This window comes from Rhinoraja longicauda, chromosome 1 (genome assembly GCF_053455715.1).
Source record: "Rhinoraja longicauda isolate Sanriku21f chromosome 1, sRhiLon1.1, whole genome shotgun sequence".
Classification (NCBI taxonomy): domain Eukaryota; kingdom Metazoa; phylum Chordata; class Chondrichthyes; order Rajiformes; family Arhynchobatidae; genus Rhinoraja; species Rhinoraja longicauda.
Genome location: NC_135953.1, coordinates 122,382,699 through 122,401,584, shown reverse-complemented (window position 1 = coordinate 122,401,584; position 18,886 = coordinate 122,382,699). Strand labels below are relative to the sequence as shown.

The 18,886-nt window shown below is 40.7% G+C and overlaps 1 protein-coding gene across 1 annotated transcript in view; it reads left to right on the top strand.

Moving 5' to 3' along the window:
* The first annotated feature begins 3,219 nt into the window (after positions 1-3,219).
* Positions 3,220-18,886, top strand: part of fhip1aa (FHF complex subunit HOOK interacting protein 1Aa) — a 55,441-nt gene continuing 39,774 nt past the window's right edge. The window contains exons 1-2 of the mRNA XM_078405903.1: positions 3,220-3,333; positions 7,219-7,842. Of these exons, the coding sequence (XP_078262029.1) occupies positions 3,232-3,333; positions 7,219-7,842 (726 nt within the window). The 5' untranslated portion in view covers positions 3,220-3,231. The remainder of the gene's footprint in view (positions 3,334-7,218; positions 7,843-18,886) is intronic.

Below are 18,886 nucleotides of genomic sequence, written 5' to 3'. Positions count from 1 at the left end.
GAAATTTCTAAATTAACTTCCCACCTGCCCTAAGGGTTGTAGGTTAAAGTCACCCAATGGTTAGTATTTCTTGGCTGGTGGCCTTCAGTGCTGTGATATATAGATTGCAGGAGAAAAGGAGTGAATTGGATTTGTCACCTCCAGTAGTGTGCTGAGTGTTTGATATTATCTCTGCATTGTTGGGTGCATGGTTCCCTGAAGGTGGAGTCGCAGGTTGATCGGGTGGTCAAAAAGGCTTTTAGCACATTAGCCTTCATCAGCCAGAGCATTGAGCATAGAAGTTGGGAGGTCATGTTGCAGTTGTTTAAGACGTTGGTGAGACCACATTTGAATTCAGTTCTGGGCACCGTGTTATAGGAAAGATGTTGTCAAGCTGGAAAGGTACAGAGACAATTTACCAGGATGTTGCCAGGACTAGAGGGGCTGAGCTATAGGGAGAGGTTGAGTAGACTGGGTATTCCTTGGAGCGCAGGAGAATGAGGTATGATCTTATAGAAGTGTATAAGATCACAAGGAATAGGAGTAGAATTAGGTCATTCGGCCCTTCAAGTCTACCACGCGGTTCAATCTTGGCTGATCTATCTCTCCCTCCTAACCCCATTCTCCTTCTCCCCATAACCTCTGACACCTGTACAAATCAAGAATCTATCTCTGCCTTAGAAATATCCTCTGACTTGGCCTCCACAGCCTTCTGTGGTAAAGAATTCCACAAATTCACCACCCTCTAAATAAAGAAATGTCTCCTCATCTCCTTCCTAAAAGAGCATCCTTTACTTCTGAGGCTATGACCCCTAGTCCTACTCTCCCAGTATGGAAACATCCTCTCCACATCCACTCTATCCAAGCCTTTCCACTATTCTGTATGTTTCAATGAGGTCCCCCTCATTCTTCTAAACTCCAGCGAGTACAGGTCGACAAATGCTCATCATAGGTTAACATACTCATTCCTGGGACCATTCTTGTAAACCTCCTCTGGACCCTTTCCAGAGCCAGCATATCCTTCCCCAGATATGGTGTCCAAAATTGCTCACAATATTCCAAATGCGGCCTTTCCAGCTCTTTATGGAGCCTCAACATTACATCCCTGTTTTTGTACACAAGCCCTCTTGAAATAAATGCTAGCATTGAGTTTGCTTTCTTTACTACTGATTTGACTTGCAGAATAACTTTTTGGGAATCCTGCATCAGCACTCCCAAGTCCCTTTGCACCTCCGATTTCTGGATTCTCACCCCATTTAGAAAATAGCCCACCTTTATTCCTATTACCAAAATGCATGACTACACACTTTGCTAAACTATATTCTATTTGCCACTTCACTGCCCACTCTCCCAACCTATCCAAGTCCTTATACAGAGTCCCTTTCTCTACACTACCTGCCCCTCCACCTATTTTAGTATCATCCGCAAACTTTGCCACAAAGCCATCATAATAGTACTTTATTAGCCAAGTATGTTTTGCAACGTATGAAGAATTTGATTTGCCATACAGTCATACCAACAAAGAGCAACAAGACGCCCAAATAGATTTTTAACATGACCATTCACCGCAGCGACTCCCCCACATTCCTCACTGTGATGGAAGGCAAAAAAAGTGAAATCTCTTCCCTTCTTTGTTCTCCCGTGGTCGGGGCACTCAAACCCATTGTCGGGGCGATCTTGGCTCCCGCAGCCAGTGGTCGAGCTCTCCGTGTCGGTAAGAGATTGAAAAAGGTTTGCCCCAACCCCCTCCCCCACCCCCTACATAAAACAAACCAGAGAACATTAACAAATATTTTTAAAACACACCAAAAATGAAAAAAAGACAAAAAGACAGACAGACTGTTGGCGACGCTGCCATCGCTGAGGGCGCCACCTGGTGGAAATACCCTTGTCCAAATCGATCGAGGAATAGATCGGGTAGATACACAGAGTCTCTTGCCCAGAATAAGTGAATCAAGGACCAGAGGACATAGGTTTAAGGTGAAGGGGAAAAGATTTAATAGGAATCTGAGGGATTACTTTTTCACACAAAGGGTGGTGGATGGATGGAACAAGACGAACGTAGTTGAGTCAGGGACTATCCCAACATTTCGGATGCAGTGAGACAGGGGTACATGGATGGGACAGGTTATGGACCAAATGCTGGCAGGTGGGTCTAGTGTAGTTGGGACATATTGGCTGGTGTAGTTGGGACATATTGGCTACTTTTTCACAGCAAAGGTGGAAATTCAGGCTTGTGTAAACACCAGCACCATCTTGTAAATTGTGAATTTGCTATTTGTGAAGTTGCTTCGTCAGAGGCCTGAAAGTATATAACATACCCTAAAATACCTGAAGATGTACAAGAAGAGTTGATAGTTGTCACTATTTCTGTCAGCAAATGGATATTTACAGATATTAAAACATGTATATAATTATTTTCTAATACTTCTGCTAAGTGAGCATGGAATTGTTCTAAGGCATCTGCTTTCACCTTTTTAATAATTTTTGGACATCACAAATTTTCATTTCTAATTTGTTTGGTCATATTCAGTTTTGGGTTCAGAGAAAAAGGCCAATGCATCAACCTCACAATGCCATCTAATCTAGCTAAGTGGCATCATTCACACTAACTAAAATCAACCACCATCTGTTTGTGTACAGTGCTACCTAAGGGCACCCCAATTGTTTTCAAAACTTTGCTTTCTGATCTGAATAATGAATGATCTTGGCCTCAGTGTGTGGAAATAGGGGAAATTATATGGTTATATGGTTGAGGTGAAATTAGATCTGAATATTTACCCAAATCAATTAATGTGAACCTACTCGTGTAATCTTCTATGAGTGAACCAAATTGACCAGTGTAATTAATTTAGGACTGGTTCAGGGCAATGAGGCAATAAATAGAGTGGGATGGTATAAAAGCTGAAGCAAAAATATTCTTTCTGGTGTGACTGGTGAATCATTATCACTCTTCAAACTTTTGCTTCAATGTGTAAAATTCTAAAGTTGAAATTTTTTTAATGGTTAAGAGTAAACATGATGGCATAAGGACTTGACTGTGGGCTTCTGTCTAAAATATTTGCTTTTTTGTTCAAATTGGTGGACTAACTAATATGCATTTATGTTTGTTCTTTTTCAGGTCATTACAAATCTTAAACTAGACAGATTTGGTACAGCATGTTTGTTGGAACTGCAGGATAGCAGGGAAGGTGCGACATATGTTGTGTTGGCATTTTTCCAGCATGGTCTAAGGCAGATCTGCTGAAGAACATGGCTTCAGTTGCCCTGAGCAAGGGGAGTCGACAGGTCCCGAGTCTCTCAGAAGTGGACTCGGAAACCTGCACCATTGTGTTTAAAAACCATTGGGCTCAGGTGAGTCTGTCTAAAGCCGAATCAACCACATCTTGTTTCTTCTATCTGTTTTTAAAACTATGGGAAAGGGCTGATTAAGCTACGAGAATAGCCCTGCTTGCAGAATGTGTTGGAAGCAGCCTGTGGAGTTGGGTTCAGTTTAGTTTTAGTTTAGTTTCGAGGTAGAGCGCGGAAACAGGCCCTCCGGTCCACTGTGTCCGAGCCGACCAGAGATCCCCGCACACTAACACTATCCTACACACACTAAGGACAATTTGTAATTTTACCAAGTAAATTAACCTCTGCAAACCTGTACCTCTTTAGAGTGTGGGAGGAAACCGAAGTATCCGGAGAAAACCCACGCAGGTCATGGGGAGAATGTACCAACTCCATTCGGACAGCGGCCGTGGTCAGGATCGAATCCGGCCACTGTAAGGCAGCAACTCTACCGCTGCGCCACCGGGTCTTTAAGCTTTGTTTCAAACATTACTTTCTCCTTTGTACAACCTTTTCCTATCACCATCCACAACTCGTGTGATGCCTTCTGCCACTTCCTTACTTTTATAGTCCTTACTTTTATAATTTAGGTCCTTACTTTTATAATTTTAAACATCCAGTCTCTCTACTCTCTCATTGCTAGTAGAAACGCATGAATATGACAATTCTTGAAAAATAAAAAAACTGCAGATGCTGGAAATCTGAAGCAAAAACAAAATTTTGGAAACAATCGGCAGGTCAGGCTATATCTGTGGGATGACTCCATTCTGTTGCTTTCATCATCTCTGCCATATTTTCATTGTTAATACCTCCTGGGCACAGCACTTCCAAAGAGTCTCCCTTTCCATTCAACCAAGGCATCTGCTCCAGTAGGGATGTCAGAGCCCTCCATTGAGTTTGATCCATTTCCTGCACTACTTCACTCACCTTTTTTCCCCTCCCTTCCTAGAACCATTGTGTGGATTCTCTTCTCTATAACTTCCCCTCCACCATGTTCAATGGATTATCCTCTGCCATTTTACCACCTGCAGCATGTAGCCACCATCAACCACATACACTGTGCTCCTTTTAGCCCTCTGGAAGGATCATTCAGTTGTCCAACAAGATCCCAAACCAGCCATTTAATTCTCAGTCCACTGCTCCTGTCCAGTTAGTTTCCTATGTTGATTTAGTAAAGCCCAACAAATGCTTGGGAACACCATTTCACCTTGTGATGAGTAAGCTTACAGAATTTGATCTCTACTGTTCCAAAACACTAGTGTTTTTTTTAGCCACTAGTACTTTTAACCACTTCTCCAAAATTTCAGGATTGAAGGGTTAATGTCTCCTGGGCACAGCACTTCTTCTGTTACCACTTACTCCTCCTCGAGGTCATCTTTATTGTTCATTACCACTTTTTAATATTAAAATAGTGAAATCCCCATTTCTATTGAAGATATATAAATGTAAACTGTCTTCATCGACAATCTTCCCAGTTTTTCCTCTGTGACCAATCTTTTCAAATCTGAAATATCTGTGCTCATATAATTAGAAATTTGTTCATCCCCAAACTTAATTATTCCACTATTGGCAGTTGTACCTTCAACTGCCTAAGCAGTGAAACACTCTCCAGAGGTTCCATTGATACTTCTATGTCTCCTGCTTAAAGGTAGCCATTAAAAAAAACCACTTTGATAAAGTCTCTTGTATTAATATTCCTTTATGTGACTAGCTTCCTTTATATCAGGAGTTATATAAATGCAAGGTGTTGTAGTTCTAGAAATAAATTGTTGCAGTGTTCATTTTACCATGTTTCACTTTCTTCACATCACTGCCTCAGAAATGTCAAGGCATTGCCAACAAAGCTGCTGTTTTCTTCACTGGCTTTCCAATGATAATGCTGATTTTGTGAACCATCTTTTAGGAAACAGAAGGGCTCACATTCAAAGACAAATTCATTTGATGTCAAAAATTTGACAAGATTGAGGATGGCTTTCCTTAGTTTATACATTATTTCTCCATCGTTCATGTTGGTGTGTTTTTCCATTTCATACAGTGATCCCTCACTAAAAGTCAATCTGCTGTGCCAAACCCAGTACTAATGACATTAAAATGATGTGTTCATATAGGTTTTGCTTTTAGTCAGTGCTCAGCCACACCCTAAATTATTGAAATATTAGACTTTGTGTGTAAATGGTAATATTAATTTTATAGATATTTCATTTGATCCAGTTACCACATCACAATTTACACTTTTTCTTTTTCTTGGGTTTTGAGTAAAATAAACTTTTTTTGCTGTAGTTAATGCGTGCTATTCCTAAATACATTGCTTGTCATTGTAATTGTGAATCGGAACCTGTTGGACTAGATGAACTTGTCTCTTTCTGGATTACTGGTTTGGGCTTGTTCAGGATGTCAAAACTGTGTTTAAAAAAAACTAAATTGCAAGGTGTGGACTGACAGAAAATATACAATTAGGGCACAAGAAACTGCAGATGCTGGAATCTTAAGCAAAAAAAAACCCTGCTGTGGAGGGAAATGAACAGACATTTTGGGTCAGGAGCTTTCTTCAGACTGAATAAGTATCCCAACCCAAAATGTGATCTGTCCATTTCCCTGTATAGATGCTGCCTGACTCACTGAATTCCTCCAGCAGTTTCTTATTTGCTCTGCATAATAATTCCTGCTGTGACATTGCTTATTTTGAAAGGGGTTTTGAAATTAAGAATCAAGATCATAAAATACAGATGTACTCAGTAGGTTCAGCAGCAACTAACTCCAACTCCTTTATTATGGCTAGAAATTCTTACTGATGAACAATATCTACACATGAAATATTTATTTTTCTCTCAATATGCTACTTGATCTGCAGAATCTTTCCAGTAATTTCAGTTTTTGTTATAAATATGTCACTTGTTTGTTCTAGAATAAATAGCGGGATGTTCTTATTCCACATGAGTATCAGCATATTTTTCAATGCAATTGAAGTGTCTTTAAACAAATTCCATTCCACAAGTAAACTCACAGCATCTGGCGAAAAGCACCAAATCCATGTACAGCGTGGGCTGTCATTTCTTCAAACTGACTACCTGGGTGTTTTTTCTTCTTATAATGTACTGGGTTAACCTGCTCACTTCAAACTCCTTTTGTATTAATGCAGTCATTACCCTGTTTATGAATGGATTTTATTTCAATAATTAATCTATTTCAGTCCTTTGCTGTTTTCAAAAGCGGGGCGGAGGTGAAGAATGCAATATTTCCTCCAATATTAAAGGCAGTTGCTCCCAATTCATCTAGTAATAACTGTTGTAATATATGCATCAAAGGACACTTCTTTCCTCCACTTACCTGCTAACCCCAGTGACAAAACAAATGTATTAAACTCCATGGATGTTCTGGTGGTTCATTATGTTTATTTAATGGTGTGTTAAACAGGTGCCCTCTCATCCCTGCAATTTATGCCCATCAGCTCCTTTTTATTTTGTTTTGCCAGCAGTCATTTAACCTACCAGAACCAGTTACTGCATTACCATGCTGCCAATATAATAGAGATAGAGGATGAATTAAAAAGCCAAGGGGCTTCAGCTTACCATCCAATGCTTTTGTAGCCTGTGGGAGAAAGAAATATTGGACTTTGCCTTGACACATCTCCTGCTTAGGAAAGCATTTTACAAAACCCTGCCGTATATTGTTATTTGCCGTGCACTATAATAAATTTGCCCGGATTCCTATCATGTCCACATTCCAAAATAGGTTATAAGATAGTAACACAAAGTAGTAGTGATTTTGGTGATTTTCATTCTTCTCGGGATTGTAAGGCTGCTAATTTGAAGCAACATGCTGCTAATCTAACCAAGATTTAATTCTTGAAAACCGAAGAATATCCTTTTATTAAATTTGACTAATTGAAACAAACCTTTCCCTGTTCAGGTGATAAAGATCCTGGAAAGGCACGACCCAGTGAAGAACTCTAATGCAAGACATGGCGTTATTCCTCCTGATGAAGCAAGTGCGGTCCAGAATTATGTTGAGCACATGATCTTTCTGCTTATTGAGGAGCGAGCTGTAGATGTTGCCATGGGTCCCATCCTGGAGTTTGTGGTGACAGAAAATGTCATGGAGAAACTTTTCCTGTGGAGTCTGCGAAGGGAGTTTACAGACGAAATGAAAATCGAGCAAATAAAAATGTATGAGATGTTGGTCACCCAATGTCACCAGCCATTATTGCACCACAAGCCAATTCTAAGGCCTTTAATGATGATGCTAAGTGCATGTTCTGGAACTGGCACTCCTGTTGTGGAGATTGAACTGGTTTTATTGCTTAACCAGTTGTGTTCCATACTGGCCAAGGATCCTTCCATCCTGGAACTCTTTTTCCATACCAGTGAAGATCAGGGAGCAACCAACTTCCTCATTTTCTCACTGCTGATTCCTTTCATTCACCGTGAAGGAGGAGTGGGACAACAAGCTCGGGACGCATTGCTGTTTATCATGTCGATCTCAGCAGAACGTGCCGTGGCGAAACACATTGTGGATAGTACATATTTTTGTCCGGTAAGAGTTTCAGCATTCAGTGTAGGTGATTATGACACCTTTTGATATGGGGAATTTGAAATTCGGGTACCTGAAAAATCATAAAATTCATAAAGAACTTGGGTCAGTTTATTCATCCATGGCAGAAGCACGAAGAACAAATTTCTAAAAGTGGTGTTCTTAAGAAATACTACATTTTAATCTGATATATAGATGCATCTTGGGAAGAGTTTGAGAATATATATATTTTTAAATTTGGCATACACTCTCATTCTGTATGTATTATATGGTAGAAAGAAAGAACTGCAGATGCTGGTTCACAAAAAAAGACACAAAGTGCCAGAATAACTGTAGTGAGTCAGGCAGCATGAATGGAGAACATAAATAGATGAGGAACTGCAGATGCTGGTCCTATCTGTGTTCTGCAGAGATGCCGCCTGACCGCCGAGTTACTCCAGCACTATATGTCTTGTATAATACCATTGTTAGAAATAGTAGTGCCAATGTGAGACATTTTTTAGTTCGATAAACAAAATGCTCTTAATCAAAATAATGGTACCTTGGGCCAAGGCTGTCTTTTTGTGCCATTGTTTAAATGCTTCATTTGTTGGTCTAAACACGAGGCTTTCTCTGCAGCCATCGAGTGTGCAATTGTTAGTTCTCATATTATTAGCAAGACAGTAAGACCTATCCTGCCAATATGCCCTGCATCAAAGGCTTATGTTTGGTTCCTGACTCTCCTGAAGGAAGGGATCTGAGCAGGTACAGCTATTTTCATATTGGCTGTGGGGAGCATCCATTGTGAGTCCCACTGTAGAGTTGTGTGGTACTTTTGAATAGAATATACCCGGCAGCCACAGAGTGACATTTATGACCTGCAGAAATTATGTGTACCTTCCAGCAGGAACTTGAGAGGTGATTGAAAAAGAATTTGTGATAATTTTTCTCCTGTTTCCCCTTCAAAGGATTGTGTCTCTTGTGTGTCATTTTCGCACTTGCAAAACTAATATTGTGGATTTCAAATAAAATCTCTTGCTCTGTAGAGTTCTGTGATTGAGGGGATGATTCATTCTCTTTCCAATAACACCATAGTCAGGCTATATAATACCCTTAGTGGGTGGAAAAGTGAAGCAATCCCAGTGAATAGTGTACGTAGAATTAATGCAATCAAAATTGGGCTGGCCAGAGTATTTTTGAACATTATACTGTAATTTATTGTGAACATTGCATTGGATAGTTGAATACATTCACAATAGAAGCTTCCAGAGGTTTTAAGCACCACCTCTTTTGACAATGCAACGGGTTTTTTGTTGTTAGGCAGCTTGTCCAGGATCTTGTGCTGGATGGGGAAAACTTTCCTCCACTTACACAGAAAATACTAAAGCCTCTTTTCCCTACTCACCAATTCCATCTCCCCCACAGGCCTAATTGTGAAGTCTCTGTGTCTTATTTTATGCTGAGCTGAGAATCCAAGCCCTCATTCTCTCCAAAACTAGACCATCTGTGTCCAACCATCCCCGAGTATGACCTGTTTCAATTTGTCTGTTATTGAAACACACATCTATGCAAAGACCACAATCAGGTTCAATTATTCCAAAACCCTCCTGTCTGTACCTCCATATTTCCCCTTTAATAGATTTCAGCACATCAAAAACTGCCTGCATTTTAACTTGAATCAAGTCTTATTGACCCTTTAAGACTCATAATTTTGGCCTTTCCAGTCTATATTAAGTCCTGAACTATTAACTTGATTTTAAAATTCTCACTCTTTTCAAACCTGTCCAAGGTTCCACCTTTCCCTATTTAAGTAGTCTCTGCCAGACCTGCATTGCTCTGAGAAGGCAGAGTTCAATTCTACCTTCTAAGGCACTTCCTCTTTTTTTCTCTCTCCACCAGCCGCACTCCCAACCCTACTATTGGCTGCTGTGCTTTTAGTTGTATAGGCACTAAGATTTGCAATGCCACTAAACGCACCAACCCTGTCACAAACCTCTGTCTGCTCCTTAATAGCTGTCTCTTTGAGTAAGTTAATCAGTCCTAATGTTAATTCATAATGTTGCATAATTATGCCACTCAAGTGTCTTGAGAGCATGCTATAAAGGCAAGATTTAAATGAAATTTATTACAGAGTTGTCATTTGTACATCAGTACCACAGGGTGTCATCTAATCAGCTTCATAGATTTTTTTTTGTATTTGAGTTATTTCTGGAGTTAGAAACATAGAAAACATAGAAAATTGGTGCAGGAGGAGGCCATTGGGCCCTTCGAGCTAGCACCGCCATTCATTGTGATCATGGCTGATTATCCACAATCAGTAACCCATGCCTGCCTTCTTTCCATATCCCTTGATTCCTCTAGCCCCGAGAGCACTATTAATTCATCCTTTTAAATTCATCCATCGAATTGGCCTCCACTGCCTTCTGTGGTGAGAATTCCACAAATTCACAACTCTCTGGGTTGAATTGGCTTTTTTCCATTAACGTATACGCAATTGATTTACACAGTAACTCTGGCACGTCTAGAATGTATTTATTGAGCTTGTTCGAGAGGGAGGCGTTATTGCCAGCTATACGACTGACTTCATTTTGTAGCCCGTAATGGCATACAAAATCTACAGGTGTTCCTGTGGTTATTCTGGGGCTGCAGCTTGGTCTGGAATTTTGTCATGGTGTACGATGGATTTGTGAAGATTGTATTAATTGGAACATGAACCACCGGTCTAAAGAATCATACCTTCCACCTGTGGCTACATTATATAATAACATTACATAACTATGTCTACTGTGGGACAAAGGCTTATTAAAAATTGTAGTTTCAAATTGACATCTCTGTCCTAAATGTTGAGGCTTTTAATTATCTACCATCACAGGTTGAAATTACTGAAAATAGCTGGGAATAAGTAATTGCTAAAGTGTAAACTGCCTGATATGTTCCAATAAAATTCTCATGTCACAGGCATTTGTTTTTGAATTATGCCAAAGCACTAAGAGTCTAAGCAAATATTGTTCAGATTGGAATCATAGTCTGGTTTAATGAGTAATAATAATATTTCATTTGACTCCCAGGATATGGCCTTGTTGTCAAAGCCAGTGGTCCATGCCCAGACCTGTGCCCTTGCGAAGGAGGTGATGAGCCACCTTTTTGAAAGTGTGCAGTTCATTTGGTAGTTTCCCCTTCAGTGATCTTCTGTGGAAGGGTCCAGGATTTGAACCCAATCAAAATGGTCAGTGATAGCCAGCTGAGTTAAACCAGCACTTTGTGTCTATCTTCAAAATGATCAGTGATATATTTCCATGTCGTGCGACTTAAAATGCTAATTGTAGGTTCACCTGGACTCGATGCTCTTTTCTTAAAGTTGGGATTGCGTGTTGGGAAGTGCTGGTGTTATATAATGTAGTTATGGTGTGCCAAAGGTGGAAGGTATGATTCTTTAGACCGGTGGTTCAAATTCCAATTAATCCAATCTTCGCAGTCATCAAGTACACCAATAGAAAATTGCGGACCAACCTAAAGCCCCAGAATAACCACACGGACGTCTGTATATTGTGGCAGGTCTCGCTTGCTGTGGCAGGTCTCACAGACTTCCAGGATCAACCTTCCTGACAGTAATCTATGGAAAGCTACTTGTCTGAAGACGTTCTCGGCCTTGTTCTCAGGACCTGCGCAGACCCATTAGCTGAAGTACTCTCAGATGTTTTTAACCTCCCCCTACTCTATTCTGAGGTTCCCACTTGCTCTAAGAAGACCACTGTCATCCTGGTAGCAAAGCAAGGCACGGTGTCGTGCCATAATGGTTACTGCCCAGTGGGTGTGACATCCATCATCATGAAGTGCTTTGAGAGACTGGTCATGGCGCACATCAACTCCAGCCTCCCAGACAAACTTGATCCACGGCAATTGAATACCCGCTTTCACAGGTTCTCGGCAGAAATCATCTCCCTGATCCTGCACTCATCGCTGACATATTTGGATAACATCTACATCAGATGCTTATTCATTGACTAAAACCCTGCATTCAGCACTTTAATTCCAACTGAATTTATCTCCAAACCTCTGGACCCAGGATTCACCATCCTCCCCTCTGCAACAGGATCCTCGATTAGTTGGCCATCAGTAAGGATAAACTATCCTCCACAATAATTCTCAACAACGGGATCCCGCAAGGCTGCATTCGCAGCCCCTTACTATGCTCCCTGTGCATTGACCACTGTGTGACCGATTTCTGCTCTAACTCAGCTCTAACTCCACTTACAAGCTTGCAGATGACATCACCGCAGGAAGTCAGATCTCAAACAATGGTGAGCCTGAGCACTGGAAGGAGAGAGGGAGCTTAGTAACATGGGGTCAGGACAACCATCTCTTTTTGTCAGCAAAACGAAGGAGCTAGTCAATAACTGAAGGATACATGGTTTACATGCCCCAGTCCGCATCACTTGTGCGATGGTCGAGATGGTCAAGAGTTTCAAGTTCCTGGGCATAAATATCACCAACAATTTGCTCTGGCTCAATCAGATTGACATTATGGCCTAGAAAGTACAGTGAAAACCCAACCTCCTCAGAAGATTAAGAAAATTCAGCATGTGTCAAATAACGCTGACAAATTTGTATAGACGCACCGTAGGAAGCATCACATGGGGATGCATCACAGCTTGGTTTGGCATCTGCTCTGCTCAAGGACGCAACATTTACAGCACTGAGCACACTGTTCAGTTCATTACTCAAACCAGCCTCCTTCCCTTCTCCCCCTATAGTCATTCCCTATTCTCTCCTCTCCTATTGAACAGAAGATTACCAAACAGAAGATTCAAGAACAACTTATTTTCTGCTTTTATCATATTCTTGAACAGTCTTCTCATAAGATAAGTATTGTATTTCTGGTCTCCTAATCTACCTCTTTGCTGTCCATGCAGTTTAAAAAAAAATGTACTCAACCATAATAAACCAATACAAAATAAGCTGGATTGTCCTGGGTGTTGCCTCGAATGTCTCGTATTTGCGAGCTGTACTTCCCCATGCAAGTGGGAAGTATTCCACTGTATTCCTGGAATTGTGCGGCTTCAACACCATCTATAAATTTGTTGACGACATCATTGTTGCTGGCTGAATCGTGAAAGTCAGTGAGTCAGCGTACAGTAGAGAGAGTGTACACCTGGTTGAATGACAACCAACACTCACTCAACACCCTCTCACTCAACATCAACAAGCCGAAGGAATTAATCCTTGACTTCAGAAAGGGCAAGTCGGGAGACCACGCATCAGTATTCATTGATGGCGCGACAGTTGGTAGAGTTAGCAGCTTCAATTTCATCGGCATTAACACCTTTGATGATTGTCAGGGCCCAGCACATTGATGCACATGAAGAAGGCATGACATTGTCTCTACGTGGCCTGGATCGGTAATTCCAATGTACAAGAACGCAGGAGGCTACAGAGGCTGCACAGCCCTCCCCAACATTGAAAGCATCTACATGTGGCGCTACCTCAAGATAGTGGCATTTATCATCGTGGATACCCACCATCTACGCTGTGCCTCTTGCCGAAGGTAGGAGGTAAAGAAGCCTGAAGTCCCACACCACTGTTTGGAAACAGCAACTTTCCTACAACCATCAGCTTCTTGATTCGACCTGCACAACCCAAAGCCTATATTGGCAAGGGGACACTATGAACCTCTTGCACTGCTCTGGATGTGTTTTTGTTGGTGTTTTTTTTTTTGTCTCTTTGTGTTTTGCACTAATGTTTTGCTTTTCTTTGCACAGTCTTTTTTCTTTTTATTGTCTTGCAGAATTTAAGTGTAATTTTATGTAAGTTATGTATAATTTATGTTTTTCTGTCTGACACACTCTGTTGAATGCCCAGTCTCTAACCAGCATTTACAACATTGGTATTGGTGGTTCAGTTAAATTTGTGGTATTTTCTTTTGCCCAAAATATTGATAGTGAGAGATTTGTCAATGGTAATGCTATTGATTATCAAGCGATCGAAGATGGATTCTCTCAATTGTGATTATCACTTACACTTATGTGGTGCACGCATCATTTGCCACATCAACCATTTATATGAATGTTGCCCAGCTCTTGCTGCCTTCAAGCAAACACTTTCATTTTAAATGGAATTGAACACTGTGAAATCATTTTCAAACACTCCCATTTCTGACCTCGCAATAGAAGAAGGATCATTGGTGAGGCAGTTGAAGATGGTAAGGCCTAGGACTTCTTCTCATGAAATCCTGCAGCAATACCTTGGTGAAGTGACTAACCTTCAAAACCACTTTCATCCTCCATTTTACTCTGGTCAGTACCTTTGATTCCCATTGACTTCAGTTTTACCCAAGCTTTTTGATGCCACACTTGATTAAATTTCTCCATCTCCGAAATACATCTCACTGCCCATGTTTGAACCAAAGCTGGAATGAGGACTGGAGGTGCACACTTCTGAAGGAACCCAACTTAGAATCAGTGAGCCGTTTGATTGTGAGTGAATGCCACTTTGGATGACACTTTCCATCAATTCGTGCTGATTGAAAGTATACTCATAAGACTCGTACAATACTCATAAGTTAATGTAAGAGATCCATATCTCTTTTCACAGTTGGGAGTTTTCCTGGTTAAATATTTTGGCAGCTGTTCTGGAACAGCTTCGCTAGAGGCAAATGTCCTCCATGGAAAGTTGTTGCATGTTGAAATGCTTCATCCTTTGTTCTTGGCGCATGCACTGGACTTTGCCGTTGTTGAGAATGGTGATTTCATGAAGCCTTCTGCGAGCTGCTTAATTATCCACCATCATTCATGCATGTACTGGAGCTTTCATCTGATCCATTGGTTGTGAAGTTATTTTAGATTTAGTTTAGTTTAGTTGAGAGATACAGCGCGGAAACAGGCCCTTCGGCCGACCGGGTCCGCGCCGACCAGCGATCCCCGTTTATTAACAGTATCCTATACCCACATTGTGGGGACAATTTTTACATTTACCGAGCCAATTAACCTACATACCCATACGTCTTTGGAGTGTGGGAGGAAACCGAAGATCTCGGAGAAAAACCATGCAGGTCACGCGGAGAACGTACAAATTCCGTACAGACAGCACCCGTAGTCGGGATCGAACCCGAGTCTCCGGCGCTGCATTTGTTGTAAGGCAGCAACTCTACCACTGCGCCACCGTGCATCTAGCTCTATTGCAGGGGTCTCCAAACTATGGCCCGCGGGCCACATCCGGCCCGCCATGAGATTTTATCCGGCCCGCAGCAAGCTCTTAGGCGGCGGGGACTGGAGGCAGAAGCTGCTGGCGAAGGTTCACCGGAGACCGGATCACCACCGCCCAGAGCCGGGACAAGGCGAAAAATCACAGCGCCCCCTTGCAAACAACAAACCCAAGGAAACTTCCCTCCTCACTGCCGCCGCCACCTTCGCTCACCCCTGATTATTAATTTATTGTTTTAGTGATTATTGTATATTTATTTGTGTTTTACGTAAATGGACGTAAAACTGCAGTAAGTACGGATTTCATTGTTCTGTTTGACAATTAAACACTCTTGACTCTTGAACAATCAACAGCTGCAAAATTATATTCCACAAAGATCTTTAACCTTATGGGTCAGAATATTTTTCACTCCATCATTACTATCATGCCAGAGGAATCAACCCTTGTTCACTGAGACTTTATATGTTGGGAGTAGCACTTGGCTAGAAATCTGAGAATAGTGTCATGCATATGAATGTCAAAGATAAGACTGAAGAATCTTTAATTATCTTCACCAAGAAGGGCCTCCAATCAAGCTGATCCAGTATAGAAATTCAGTATTATCCAGTCGTATAGAAATTCAGTATTACCCAGTCATATGGAAATTCAGTATTATCCAGTCGTATAGAAATTCAGTATTACCCAGTCATATGGAAATTCAGCATTATCCAGTCATATAGAAATTCAGTATTACCCAGTCATATGGAAATTCAGTATTACCCAGTCATATGGAAATTCAGTATTATCCAGTCATATGGAAATTCAGTATTATCCAAACATATAGAAATTCAGTATTACCCAGTCAGAGAATACAAAAGCAGGAGAGGTTATATTGAAAAAACAATTTTCAGTACTGTGTTAAAGCAGTGGGGTTATGGGATTGATGCGATTGCTCTCCAAGGAGCTGGTGAGGATTGACATCTGGTGGCCTTTTCTGCCATAACTCTCTCTTTCTTAAATGTTCAATTAACATCACTGAAAGTTTTTTATCTAGTCATTGCCATTTGTGGACGTTTGTTGTCAGTCATAGGTACTGCACTTGCTGTAAGACTCTTTGGGACACCCTTAAAGAGCTGTGAAAGGTGCTGTTGAAATGTAAACCTTTATGATTAGTGAGGTGCAGAACTCAGATCAGGGCCTGAGGAGGGAAACTATTTTAGTGAGGGAATCTGAGCTGCAAATTTTGCCTCCAGTACCTTGTGGCAATGTTAATGCACTGATGCTTTACTGTCTTGAATATTTTAATAAACAAAGTTAAAGTGACAAGTGTAAGGAAACAAACAATTGCTATTCAGTATGTTGATATATCTCTATTAGCTCTGTACCATGAGATCATAAGACATTGAAGCAAAATTAGATCATTCGGCCCATCTAGTCTGCTCTACATTCGATCATGACTGATCTATTTTTTTCTCTCAAAACCAATCTCCTGTCTTCTCCCCTTAACCTAAGGGTGCTGCATGACCCGCTGAGTTCCTCCAGCTGTTTGTTTTTTGATCAATGTTCCCTTAGTAATCAAGAACCTTTCTCCACACAGTCTTGGGGCCCACTGCCATCTGTGGCGATGAATTTAATAGATTCACTACCCTCTGGCTAAAGAAATTTGTCCTCGTCTCTATTTTAAAGGTACATCCTTTTTTATTCTGAGGCTGTGCCCTCTGGTCCTCAACTTTCCGCAAACCTTTTCCGAAAGCTTCCACAAATGAATGTTTACTTCCCTAAGCACTGTTGTGAGAAACCTCGGTAAAAAATCTTAAGGAAAACTGTTTTGGTATTCTTCATTTTCATTATCAGACAGCTTTGTTTCAGCTTGTGGTCTTATATTTTCTGTGAGATCCTGCTTAAAATGGAAATATGCAACTGACCCCACCCCACGTTGTGGAGAGTTGGATGTTTATATATATGTCTTCTAAAGCAAAGGCCCACGTGTAGATCTTACCAGATTGCATTTCCTCACACTGCAGAGAGCAGTTTGTCAGTCTCAATCAAAAAACAAACTGCTGGAAAATCTCAACTGGTCAGGCAGTATCGTGGAGGGAAATAACATACGATGTTTTGTGCAGGGAGTTCTTCTTCAGATGCTGCATGACCCGCTGAGTTCCTCCAGCTGTTTGTTTTTTGATCAATGTTCCAGCATCTGCAGTCTCTTGTGCTCCATTGTCAATATCAGTGTTGTGTTTGGTTGCGATTTAAAGATAGGAACCACAATCAGCCAACCGAGCAAGGAAAATAGATTAATATCATTATTTTAATAAAACTCTCTTCAGAGAAAAAAGCAAACATTAGGAAACATTTTAAATGATCAGAGATATTTTTAATTGCTTCGTCCACAAATGATACCTACTTAAGACATACAGTCCAGTTTATGAGGAATTGTAGATGGTTGAAAGACAAATCCTTGTGCGTCAGCAGTATTATCAAATCGAAGCACGAGTTTCATTCTGGCCAGGACCACTATTCAGCTTTAATTATATGAGCACAATTAGAATTGGGCGTTAATCATGCATCTGAAAGACCATAAATATGCAGACTTTGAGATGACGTACCTCTTTCAGACTCTGTTCAGGGTATTGCACAATGAAGACTTTCAGAGTTGATGACATGAGTAATGAATGTCACATTCTCACCGCCCAGGCTGTTGCTTATCTGCACAATTCCTTAGATCGAATAACAAAGGGTCACCCTTTTTCATAACATAGGTATTTAGCTCTTAAAAACTCTACATGATGCTTTGTAGCTATCAGGTAAATTGAGTCATTGGCTAATAATAAAACAAGTGAAATCAGCAGGAAACAGACCAAATTACATAAATCTATTAAATAGGAAACCATTCCATATTTGTATTACTACTATAGTTGGATTAACACTGACATATGATTTATATGTACGTTCAAAGTATTTCACACAGACATGTAAAACTCAATCATGGAACAATGCTGTAAAAATGCAGATTTTGTAGATATATTGATAGGGAAATGAAATATTTTTAGGTTCAGTACTTTGGAATAGTGATTGTTCACTATTCAGTTGAATTTGTTATGTATAAGGTAAAAAGGTTCTTTTGATTTTTTTTTGTCATTATGAAAATAAGTTAAAGCACAGTGGATAGGTAGAGCTTCTGACTATCAGGTCTTGGATTCAACCCTGTCTGTGGTGGAGTTTGAATATTTTCCCGCTGATATGCAAGTTTCCCAAGTTGTATGGGATATAAGGACAATTGGTTGTTGTGAATTGGCCCTAGTTTGTAGTATACACTTCATAAGACAAATGTCACCATATATTGCAAGTTGCGGATAGTCGTCATCATTTTGTCGTAAAAATCTTCAGGCAAACAGGCACAGTGGCGCAGCTCGTAGAGCTGCTGCCTCACATAGCCAGAGACCCAGGTTTGATGCTGACCTCAGGTGCTATCTGTTTGAGTTTGCCTGTTCTCTCTGTGACTGCATTGGTTATCGTTGGGTGTTCCATTTTCTCTCACATCCCAAAGATGTGCGGATTTGTAGGTCAATTTGGCCACTGTAAATTGCCCCTAGTGTGTAGGAAGTGGATGAGAAAGTGGAATAACATAGAAGTCATGTGAACGGGTAATAAATAGATGGTTGGCATGGACTCAGTGGGCAGAAGGGCTTGTTTCCATGCTGTAACTCTAAACTAAAACTTTAAACTAAACAGGAAATTATAGTTGTCAATCCCAGTGAGGATGACATACAGCCACTTATGATTATACAAACTGGAAGGAAATTGGACCTGGTGTCAGACCATCTGTGTAGGTGGAGTGCAATGCAATGCAATGACCCTAGAAAAACAATCTACTTTTCACAACTCAATG